Source organism: Acipenser ruthenus, chromosome 17, assembly GCF_902713425.1.
Source record: "Acipenser ruthenus chromosome 17, fAciRut3.2 maternal haplotype, whole genome shotgun sequence".
Lineage (NCBI taxonomy): Eukaryota > Metazoa > Chordata > Actinopteri > Acipenseriformes > Acipenseridae > Acipenser > Acipenser ruthenus.
In genome coordinates, this window is record NC_081205.1 from 14,026,850 (window position 1) to 14,039,614 (window position 12,765).

At 40.1% G+C, this 12,765-nt stretch overlaps 1 protein-coding gene across 1 annotated transcript in view; it reads right to left on the minus strand.

Annotated features, from left to right (window-relative positions):
- grin2cb (glutamate receptor, ionotropic, N-methyl D-aspartate 2Cb) overlaps positions 1–12,765 on the minus strand; it is a 122,172-nt gene that overhangs the window by 38,088 nt on the left and 71,319 nt on the right. The window contains exons 3-4 of the mRNA XM_034038607.3: positions 10,282–10,877; positions 7,515–7,629 (exon numbers count right to left, since the gene is read on the minus strand). Of these exons, the coding sequence (XP_033894498.1) occupies positions 7,515–7,629; positions 10,282–10,877 (711 nt within the window). The remainder of the gene's footprint in view (positions 1–7,514; positions 7,630–10,281; positions 10,878–12,765) is intronic.

A 12,765-nucleotide genomic window follows, 5' to 3' on the forward strand; every position in this document is an offset into this window, starting at 1 on the left:
GCTGGTGCGTGGTGAGCCCAGGACACCCTGGCCGACCTAACCCCCCCCCACACGGGTGGCGCTCGGCCAATTGAATGCCGGCCCCTGGAAGCTCCCGTCCTCGGTCAGCAAAGGAATAGCCTGGACTCTAACTTGCGATGTCCAGACTATAGGGCACATCCTGCACTCCACACGGAGTGCCTTTACTGGATGCGCCACTCGGGAGCCCGAGGGAAATGCATCTTTTATATAAAACAGAATGTCAAGGATTCTATTTGCAGCAGCATGACAAATCAGATGTCCACCCATTTACACAGAGGTGTTTCTGATATTGTATCCAATCCCTGGTTTCTGGTGTACAGCGATCATAAATAAGGTTAATTAATGATAATCTCAGATTTTGTTCAGTATCTTGTAAAGGACAAAAGTAATGCAAACCTAACTATACTTTATTACTCTGGTATTGTGAAAGGAATAGCATGCTGCATTAATACAAGGAAGAAGCAGTAAAAGCAAGTCGTGCAAGGTGAAGGCAGGAAACTCTAATTGATGATTTGGCTGTCAGATGCACCTCAAGAAATATCAAGGGAGAGAGACAGATAGCACTGCCTGCTCAGCACTGGCTTTAGATCTGATTGCATGTCCTTGTTGATTAAACACTCGAATTGCAATGCCGGCAACTCCATTGAATCCCATTCATCCGGGGGGTGCCAGCACAGCTGCTCAAGAGCACAAAAGCTTCATCGAGTCAGTGTGAATGGGCAAGGGGCTCCAGGGCCCCTTTATAGACACAACAGTAGCAAAGCAGTCCCAGGGTCCCTCCAAGGGAAGTTATTTGTAGTAACAGTCTACAAAGTCTGCAGTGCCTCTCGACTACTTTATTAGGTTTGTAAAATGGAAAACAGCAGTACAGCGGTATAAACCAGTGGTGTGCAAAGTGAGGGGCTCGGAGAGTCAGTAAGAGGGGCGCGACTATCACTAAAGGCTACAACATTTTAAATAAATACATAAATGACAGCTAATTATTATTTATTTGTATTCGCGCTACTCTCTGTTCACGTCGCAATGGACCAATCAGAAATAAGGATAAAGGTAGTGACTGTCAAACTGTCACTGTCTCGCTCACACAGAGATTACCACAGAAATACAAAAATGGACATCAATGAGAATTTAATTATTAAAGTAAAAAAATATAATGTTCTTTATGATGCCAGGGTCATGGTTATAAAGACAATAAAAAGAAGGATGCCATACGGCAAGAAATAGCAGAACAATTGATGGTATGCTATCGCTCTTTATTTCATCTTAATTTTAGTCAAAGTGACGGGGAGCGCCACACACTGGTTTTGTATTTCTGTAAAATGTTGATAATGTTGACCAGTAATAATAATCACATTATCAAGCCGTGGTTTTCCCCGAATTGTGGTGTACCCACCCATACTCTCTTTCTGGTAACACTTTATTTTAAGCACTACATATTAGGCATTTATTATGTAGTTATTTGTGACTAATTAGCACATAATATATCATCTATAGCCTCCTAATAAGGGGTTGTTAGGTACTTATTATGCTTATTCTCAAACATGCCTTACTAACAGGTTACTGGACATTAATAAAGGATTTGCATGCCTTATACTGAAGTGAAGACTGTTCTTGGCCATATTAGGTCCTACTAGCTGCTTGTATATGATTAATACCTTGGTAATAAAGCAGCAAAACAAAGTGGACCATGCATGGATAACACTCTATCCCAGAGTTGGACTTTGTTTCCAATAAAGGACTTATTAGGAGGATATTGGTCACTAGTAAAGAGTTGTGCAGCCCCTATTCTGAAGTCAAGGTTTAATTTTCATTAATTAAGAGCTTATTAGAAGCATATGGGTAATTAATGAAGGGTTTTGCAGCCCCTATTCTGAAGTGAAGATTTAATTGTCATTAATTAATAACTTATTAGAAGCATATAGGTCATTAATAAAGTGCCTCCTATTTTCTGTTCTGAATGCCCCTTTATCTAATCTCCATTTGTGACCCCTGGTCCTTGTTTCTTTTTTCAGGTCGAAAAAGTCCCATGGGTCGACATTGTCTATACCTTTTAGAATTTCGAATGCTTGAATCAGATCACTGCATAGTCTTCTTTGTTCAAGACTGAATAGATTCAATTATTTTAGCCTGTCTGCATACGACATGCCTTTTAAACCCATTGTGTTCATGAACCTGACAAAAAAATAAATAAATAAGTGGAAGTAAAAAAAGAAACAGACAAAATCCTTTTATTTTGGAATTTATTTGGGTTTTTTGAAAGAACTGTTAAATTTGCTATATAATTATTTTCCCAGTAAAACATACAATCTTAAATTGGAAATATTTTTTCCAAAAAAGGTCAGATACATACTGCATTCCTAAACAGATACAGCACCAACTGCTGTAGTGTGTAATGGATCTTTTTTTTCTAAGGCCATCAGCAATCTCTTGTAAAGGGATAACATTGGAAATTTAAACAAAGTACTATTTATTTTTTCCGTATTCGGTATTATTAGCATTACAGAAATGGAGATTTTGAACGTGATTTTGCAAGTAAGTCAGTTCCCTGTTGTAGGTATTGTTTTGTTTTAGTTTTTTTTTTTTTTTTTTTACCGTAATAACTGATGACTGATACAGAGAAACAAAAATATATATTTTTTGCTTGGAGAGGAAAAAGAAAAAATAAAGTTTTTAACTTATACAACCCGTTTTAAAAGTTAACAATACTATTTGTCAATACAATTCAACAAAACATGACTCTTACTCCAATGCACACCTGCGGTGTATATAAGTTAAATTAAATCAACCTAATTACATTTTTTAAAATGGTAAAAACTGATATCATAAAACAATAAAACGATTTTCATAGGGCCCTGACTGTTCATGTTAATTTGTGATGTTAAAGCTGAAAATCATGTTAGAAATCACGTTCAAAATCTCCATTTCTGTAATGCTAATAATACAGAATACGGAAAAAATAAATAGTACTTTGTTTAAATTTCCAGTGTTATCCCTTTACAAGAGATTGCTGATGGCCTTAGAAAAAAAAGATCCATTACACACTACAGCAGTTGGTGCTGTATCTGTTTAGGAATGCAGTATGTATCTGACCTTTTTTGGAAAACATATTTCCAATTTAAGATTGTATGTTTTACTGGGAAAATAATTATATAGCAAATGTAACAGTTCTTTCAAAAACCCCAAATAAATTCCAAAATAAAAGGATTTTGTCTGTTTCTTTTTTTACTTCCACTTATTTTTTATTTTTTTTTGTCAGGTTCATTAACACAATGGGTTTAAAAGGCATGTCGTATGCAGACAGGCTAAAATAATTGAATCTATTCAGTCTTGAACAAAGAAGACTATGCAGTGATCTGATTCAAGCATTTGAAATTCTAAAAGGTATAAACAATGTCGACCCATGGGACTTTTTCGACCTGAAAAAAGAAACAAGGACCAGGGGTCACAAATGGAGATTAGATAAAGGGGCATTCAGAACAGAAAATAGGAGACACTTTATTAATGACCTATATGCTTCTAATAAGTTATTAATTAATGACAATTAAATCTTCACTTCAGAATAGGGGCTGCAAAACCCTTCATTAATTACCTATATGCTTCTAATAAGCTCTTAATTAATGAAAATTAAACCTTGACTTCAAAATAGGGGCTGCACAACTCTTTACTAGTGACCAATATCCTCCTAATAAGTCCTTTATTGGAAACAAAGTCCAACTCTGGGATAGAGTGTTATCCATGCATGGTCCACTTTGTTTTGCTATAAAACAATATACAAGCAGCTAGTAGGACCTAATATGGCCAAGAACAGTCTTCACTTCAGTATAAGGCATGCAAATCCTTTATTAATGTGCAGTAACCTGTTAGTAGGGCATGTTTGAGAATAAGCATAATAAGTACCTAACAACCCCTTATTAGGAGGCTATAGATGATGTATTATGTGCTAATTAGTCACAAATAACTACATAATAAATGCCTAATATGTAGTGCTTAAAATAGTCTTACCCTATTTGTTTGTGTTTTATTTATTTTATTTCATCTCCACAAAAGGAGACAGCCTTTGTTTTTCATGACAGTTTTGTTTTTTATTTTATGTACTCATGCAGTATTTATGTTAATTGCTTCGCTCCCGGTGTCCATACTTTATTCACCTCGAATTCGCTCGCTCATGTTCGGTGTACACAGCCCTCTAGCTTCTGATTTAGCTAGCAAAACATATATATATATACACTACCGGTAAAAAGTTTTAGAACACCCCCATTTTTCCAGTTTTTATTGAAATTTAAGCAGTTCAAGTCCAGTGAATAACCTGAAATGGTACAAAGGTAAGCGGTAAACTGCCAGACGTTAAAAAAAAAAGTTTAGGTTACCAAAAACTGAAAAATAATGTACATTTCAGAGTTATACAAAAAGGCCTTTTTCAGGGAACAAGTAATGGGTTAACAACTTACAGCTGTTCTGCAGCAATGGAAGTAAATTAAGCCTTGAAAGTTGATGCTAACAATTCCTACAGGTGTCCCAACTTTTGTTGATTACTTACAAACCCTCTGTCTGTATAAAAGCAGCGTTGGAACAGACTGTGTTACTACACCCTCTTAAGCATTATTTGGACAGTATTGTACTGCAGGAAGTAGTATATTGCTCTCATAATGGCGAGAAAAAGGCAATTAACAAAGGAAGACAGACAGACCATTATAACCCTTAAAAGTGTAGGTCTTTCCTTTAGAGAAATTGCAAAGAAAGCCAAGGTGTCAGTGAGTGCAGTTTCCTACACCATCAAAAGGCACTTGGAAACTGGAGGAAACTCTGACAGGAAGAGGTCTGGCAGACCCAAAGCCACAACAGTATCAAAAGACAAGTTTCTGAGAGTCAACAGCTTGCGTGATAGGCGGCTCACAGGACAACAGTTTCAAGCACAGCTTAACACTGGTCGAAGTACACAAGTCTCAGTTTCAACTGTGAAGAGAAGACTTCGAGCTGCAGGTTTGACAGGTCGAGTGGCAGTAAGAAAGCCATTGCTAAGATGGCAAAATAAGAAAAAGAGGCTTGCCTGGGCCATGAAGCACCACCAGTGGACTACTGAAGACTGGAAGATGGTCTTATGGACTGATGAATCAAAATTTGAAATCTTCGGTTCATCACGCAGGGTTTTTGTAACCCATCGAGTAGGCGAAAGGATGGTTCCTTGGTGTGTGACACCATCTGTCAAACATGGAGGAGGAAGCGTGATGGTCTGGGGCGCTTTTGCTGGATCCAGAGTCGGCGACTTGCACAGAGTGAGTGGCACCCTGAACCAAAACTGCTACCACAGCATTTTGCAGCGCCATGCAATACCCTCTGGTATACGCCTAGTCGGTCAGGGGTTCATCCTACAGCAAGATAATGACCCAAAACATACCTCCAGGCTATGTCAGAACTACCTTAGAAGAAAACAACAAGACGGTAGGCTTCAAATTATGGAATGGCCAGCACAGTCTCCAGACTTAAACCCCATCGAGCTGGTTTGGGATGAACTGGACAGTAGGGTGAAAGCAAAGCAACCTACAAGTGCAACACATTTGTGGGAACTTCTGCAACAGTGTTGGGAAGAACTTTCCGAACAATATTTGATTTCCATTGTAGAAAGAATGCCACGAGTGTGTTCAGCTGTTATATCTGCAAAAGGTGGCTACTTTGATGAGTCAAAAATTTAGATTAAATTTTGTTAAACAAAATTATCTCCAATTGTTTATTTGTTCTATGCTTTAATTTCAGAGTACATTGAGACATTAAACTGTGTAAGTTTCAATAAAAACTGGAAAAATTGAGGTGTTCTAAAACTTTTGACCGGTAGTGTGTATATATATATATATATATATATATATATATATATATATATATATATATATATATATATATATATTTAGTGAAAACCCAGATTTATTTTTTTATTTTTATTGAATTGCTGAACGATAATGTTATTCAGATTTATGTTAGGTAAATGCACTTAGAAAGGTTGTGCACCACTGGTATAGACCAGAAAGATACTGGTTTCAAAGTGAGATACTACTAGGGGTTTTTAATTATCATCCAAGCATCTAAAGGTGTTTTTTGGAAACAGATGGTCTTGCAAACAGGTGACTCACAGGGGCAGTACTAATGAGGAGCCTTGCTGGTACCAGGGGTCTTAAATAAAGATCAAATACAATTGCATATCAGTATGTTTCCATATACAGTAACGTGTTTTTTTTTGTTCATGCTGCTTCAGATACATTGCTGGTATTAAAGAGTAAGTAGCGGGGTTCCAAAATATATAGGGTTCCACGTCCCCTTGTGCTGCTACAACTGTTTAAATATAGCGTGATACACCCCCTCGTGCTGCTACAACTGTTTAAATATAGCGTGATACACCCTCACGTGCTGCTACAACTGTTTAAATATAGCGTGATACACCCCCTCGTGCTGCTACAACTGTTTAAATATAGCGTGATACACCCTCACGTGCTGCTACAACTGTTTAAATATAGCGTGATACACCCCCTCGTGCTGCTACAACTGTTTAAATATAGCGTGATACACCCCCTCGTGCTGCTACAACTGTTTAAATATAGCGTGATACACCCCCTCGTGCTGCTACAACTGTTTAAATATAGCGTGATACACCCCCTCGTGCTGCTACAACTGTTTAAATATAGTGAGATACACCCCCACGTGCTGCTACAACTGTTTAAATATAGCGTGATACACCCCCACGTGCTGCTACAACTGTTTAAATATAAAAGTTGTCAGGATGTTAACAACGAAAATAAAAATTACAGGTACGTTATTTAAACAGTTGCAGGAACACGTGGGGTCATGTAACACTATATTTTTCGGAATCCCACTCTGACTCTTTAAGGAGCGCTAATCAAGGTTTCAAATCCATTGTTAGTGTCGCCATTCTTGTCAGGACCTATTTTCTTGTGTTGAATAACTTTTTAATCAATGACAGTGAGTGGAGTGCATGCAGTAATAATCAATGACAGTGTGTAGAGTGCATGCAGTAATAATCAATGACAGTGAGTGGAGTGCATGCTGTAATAATCAATGACAGCGAGTGGAGTGCATGCTGTAATAATGACAGTGAGTGGAGTGCATGCTGTAATAATCAATGACAGCGAGTGGAGTGCATGCTGTAATAATCAATGACAGCGAGTGGAGTGCATGCTGTAATAATCAATGACAGTGAGTGGAGTGCATGCAGTAATAATCAATGACAGTGAGTGGAGTGCATGCTGTAATAATCAATGACAGTGAGTGGAGTGCATGCTGTAATAATCAATGACAGTGAGTGGAGTGCATGCTGTAATAATCAATGACAGTGAGTGGAGTGCATGCTGTAATAATCAATGACAGTGCAGAAGTAAAGTTTGTGTTGTAATATGAGGCTGCAGTAAGTTTATAATAAATATTCAAATTGCTGTATTGTTAAGCAAAGTAAGGGTTTTGGTGTGGCGACAGTAAGAGCCTGGGCCTACCTTTTCCCATTCATGTTCTCTGTTCAGGGTGATGACCAACATGGAAGGCCTCACCAGGTAACCATCACTGTTGAAGGCGAAGTCCTTGTGTTCCCAAGTTACATTGAGCATGTGTCTGCAACAGAGCGAGACAGAGTGAGGGCTATGTAAAGCAGGAGATAACCCAGGTATTGGGGTACTTTCCTACTGCTATACTGGGCAAAAATACTGCTGTAGGTCTTCAACCTGTTTGATCATTACAAATCACTATATATACATGCATTTCCAGGTAAGAAAGCCCAGTGACTGCTGCTGATTTTCTGATAGCCGGTTACATTAGGTGCAAGGAGTCTAATTAGGTGGGTAAATGCTCAGTTTAAAGCATTGCAAAGCTCAGTGACAGTATTGTATGGCAATGCTAAATGTTCCAGTGTCACCAAGGTCACAGAGACAATCATCTGTACCAGCTGTCCTCCTGCTCACAGCCTGTTGGGGCTAACAAAGGGTTTACATTCAACTGACCACTTTAAAAAGAAACATAAAGACTCAATCCCTTTTAAGCTCACCCACCTTGCTTGTCTGTCAAGGTAGCCACCCCCTGTGTGAAAACAAGTGACATCACTACAGTCACCCTGTGTGTGAAAACAAGTGACATCAAGACAGCCACCCACTACCAGGAACTGTGGCTCATTGCAAAAAGCCTCACAAAAATCTATTGGCTTGATCTATAAGGGTAGAGGAGCAGGGTGGGATTTGGAATAGGAAACAAGTCAAGGCAGACAAGGGGAAGGTTCTGGAGTGAGGGCAGAGGAACGACCTGGGGTACTGGGGCTGGGTGAGGGCAGGGGAATAGTCTGTTTGATTTGTTCCATCTCTTGTTGGCTATCCTGCGGAAATAATTAGGAGGGTCAAAAACACTAAACGTCAGACAGACTTCATTCGGACTGACGTTGCCACAAGGCCTGAGTTCTATTCATCGCAGACAAACTGAACAGCCTCTAGGGTAAAGATTTGGAAACTGGCAGAATCATTCTCGGGACCAGATGAGCCCCCCATTGCTTCCGTTTTTAAACTAATCAGAGTTCTGCTAAACTGGATACAGGGCCATGTGATCGTCTTCCAAGGACCTTGTCAATGTGGGGTCAGCTGGAGCTAAACTCTCCTGACCTCCTTCAGCATCCTTGACATCCAGGGTCAAGACAAGCCAGGTGCCAAGTACAGGCATTTCAACATGTGGGCACTTTCATATAAAAGACAAGCCAGGTGCCAAGTACAGGCATTTCAACATGTGGGCACTTTCATATAAAAGACAAGCCAGGTGCCAAGTATAGGCATTTCAACATGTGGGCACTTTCATATAAAAGACAAGCCAGGTACCAAGTACAGGCATTTCAACATGTGGGCACTTTCATATAAAAGACAAGCCAGGTGCCAAGTATAGGCATTTCAACATGTGGGCACTTTCATATAAAAGACAAGCCAGGTGCCAAGTATAGGCATTTCAACATGTGGGCACTTTCATATAAAAGACAAGCCAGGTACCAAGTACAGGCATTTCAACATGTGGGCACTTTCATATAAAAGACAAGCCAGGTACCAAGTACAGGCATTTCAACATGTGGGCACTTTCATATAACAGACAAGCCAGGTACCAAGTATAGGCATTTCAACATGTGGGCACTTTCATATAAAAGACAAGCCAGGTGCCAAGTACAGGCATTTCAACATGTGGGCACTTTCAAATAAAAGACAAGCCAGGTACCAAGTACAGGCATTTCAACATGTGGGCACTTTCATATAAAAGACAAGCCAGGTGCCAAGTATAGGCATTTCAACATGTGGGCACTTTCATATAAAAGACAAGCCAGGTGCCAAGTACAGGCATTTCAACATGTGGGCACTTTCATATAAAAGACAAGCCAGGTGCCAAGTATAGGCATTTCAACATGTGGGCACTTTCATATAAAAGACAAGCCAGGTACCAAGTACAGGCATTTCAACATGTGGGCACTTTCATATAAAAGACAAGCCAGGTACCAAGTACAGGCATTTCAACATGTGGGCACTTTCATATAAAAGACAAGCCAGGTACCAAGTACAGGCATTTCAACATGTGGGCACTTTCATATAAAAGACAAGCCAGGTACCAAGTATAGGCATTTCAACATGTGGGCACTTTCATATAAAAGACAAGCCAGGTGCCAAGTACAGGCATTTCAACATGTGGGCACTTTCATATAAAAGACAAGCCAGGTACCAAGTACAGGCATTTCAACATGTGGGCACTTTCATATTTGTACGTAAAGGTTAAAGGAGTGATACTGGAAAAACAGCTTTTAAGGATAATCACCCCATGACAGAAATTTATAACGGACCACAATATTTTCTGATTCTTTGATCACTTGTATAGTGTATTTATTTTCTATCTTCAGTACTGGTTAAAGTACCATCTTTGTTCGATGTATAGGTGATATACAGTATGATGATTCCGACATGTGTTTGCACCAAAAATATAGTGATGCTCTCTACAGAGAAACTACTCTTGTAAAAATTTTACATGGTCAAAATGTTTTCCCATAGTTATACTAATGTATGCATTTACCACAGTTTACTATTGTTTGATATGTTTTAATATGCTTTTACATACCTCTGAGCTTGTACAATGCTTATCTATAATTTGCCATGATTTCTTGCACTTTGCTAAACTTTTATAAGGTTACCTCTAATATTCCAAAGCAGTCAGCTGGGAATGCAGATATTTCAGTGTGCTCTGTGGCGGCAGGTTTACCTGTAGAAGGTGTTGTTGCTCAATGTGGGGCTGGAGGGCGAGCGGCAGTCCGTGTGCCCCTGGGGAACGTAGCCGCGCTGCTTGACGAAGCTTTGCACCCCTTTAACCACGATGGCCACCCCGTCCCGCACGCGCTGCCGCAGGCTCATCTTCCAGCGGTCGCTCATCACACTGATCACGCCCACAGGGAAGACGTCGGAGGGCAGCGTGTCCGTGCTGCCCACCGCCAGGCTGGGGAGGATCCAGATGTAGCCGGGGCCCACCAACCCTGCATCAGCCGCCACGCTGAACAGGTACTGGGCCTCCTCGTGGGAGCAGTACACCATCAGAACCTGGGCGTCCAGCTGCTTGAGGAGGCGGCGCGCCCGCGTGGTGCCGTCCGGAGACATTTCGAAGGAGAGGATGTCCTGCAGGTCCCACAGGAAGTAGCTGGTGTCGGTGAAGTCCTTGACGTGTTCGATGAAGCTGGTGTAGCCAGGGTACAGGCTGGTGATGACGGCGAAGGTGCCCCAGTCATACTCCTCCATCAGCTTGAACATCACGCTGACCTGCTGCTCGATGGAGGCGCCCAGCTGCAGGAATGTGGAGCCACTCTCCTGGAGAAGGGAGGCAGACACACACTGGGGTTAGAGTAACACTCCACGGTGACAGCCAGCAGGGCCAGCGGCAGGTTTTTGTGGGATCAGGGCAATGGACCTCTAGTGGGCCCCCCCTTAACCCCCAAATCAAAAAGGTTTTAATAATCAGTAGTCCCTTGCTAAAAAAGACATGTCTGGAGTCATGAGTTGTCCAGTTTAAATAAATAAATATATAAAAACATTTTTTTTCTATAAATATGTACAGTGGGCCTGTACAGTAGTAAAATCAAATGAATACCTGTAGCACACTTTCTTTTTACTTTAGCCTACCTGTAACACAAAAGAAATCATCCTGCTGCATTTTACACATTACTGTACAGTGTGAAAATAGTTAAGGATTATTTTTAATTAAAACTAAATTGTTTTAGCGCATTTTCTTTTTTTACTGTAGCCTACTTAGTTCACAAGTAACAGAAAACAGAACTGTCACACGGCTGGCTGAGTGGTGCCGTCAGATCCAGGAAATGAATAACACACAGGACAGATGGAATGAAATGATGATGAAGACGCTTGCTTGCGCCGGTTTATTGTAAAATAAAAAGGTTTTAACAAAACACAGGACACGGCAATTTAGCCAAAATAAACAGCCAAACAAAACGAACAGACAGTGACACACAGAGTACGAACACTAAACAAACAAGTACCGTGCTGGTCCTCAAGCACCATGTAGCAATTGATTATTATAATTATTTCTCTCCTCACTCTCTCCCGTTCTTTCGCCCTGAATACACAACCCTGAGTGAGTAAAAGGTGCATCTGTATATACTGTTGTGCCGGGATTCAATTACTAATGAATTATTCACTTGAATCCCAGCACGTGAATTAATTATGTGCAACCTCGTGCTCACATATTAAATACTTTAAATGCACATGAAGTGATGTGCAATCCTCGTGCTTAAATACAACTATACATTTTAAATAACTCGTGCTGCACACACCCATTTATATCCCGTGCAGCCAACTACAATACACCAACATTAACACACGCAACATACAACACAGAAAAGCACACGGGCGGGGCACATTGCCACAAGAACACACACTTACATATTTAAATTTACATAACAAATTTGACTGTACTTATTGTATTTTTTTTTAGATTTTCATTTTGTGTAGAGTTTTCCTTCCGTTTCTTTTCATTTGGAGGTTCCAGAGGTTTGGCAGGTTTCATTCTGATGGTTTAAGATCGTATAATTATATTAGGCGTTCAGGTGTTATGATAATAATAGAAGTTATGATAATGAGGCTCGACAAAACGCTTGTCAATTGAAAGTCTTAATTGTTGGAAAGTATGAAGGAAATGTGCCAATTATAGAATATCTTTAATTGGGACATTTGTATAATTGTATGCAGAGATCAGCCAATAGCTTTCTGCTTTATGAAGAACTGGGTAGGACGGAAGCTAATAGGGAGAGAGAAAAGGCGGGAGTAAGGGAACAGGAGGCAAGTAAGAAAAGAGAAAAGAAAAAAGGGGAGATCTGGAAAGTTTTACTGCACTGCATGAATACAGTTTAGTTTAGTGAAAACTAAATGTTTCTAGCCCTAAAGGCTGCTTGAGTAGGATAGCTGACACAGAAATAGTACATTTATTCATATTTCCAATTTCATTTCTGTATGTGTGTGGGCCCCCCTCTGTCGGGGTCCCAGGCGCTTGCCCGGGTGCTGACGTCGGCCCTGACAGCCAGCATTTTTAAATAAATAGGCCCTGCATAAAAAAAGTAAGACTGTTTCAAGGAAACATTTTTCAAGGACTGCTTTGGGTTAGAGTTAGGGTAAAGAGTGTTTACAAACATTTGAAAAGTAAAAATTAACTTCTAACCCTCTATCAGACGGTTGAGAGAAGGGT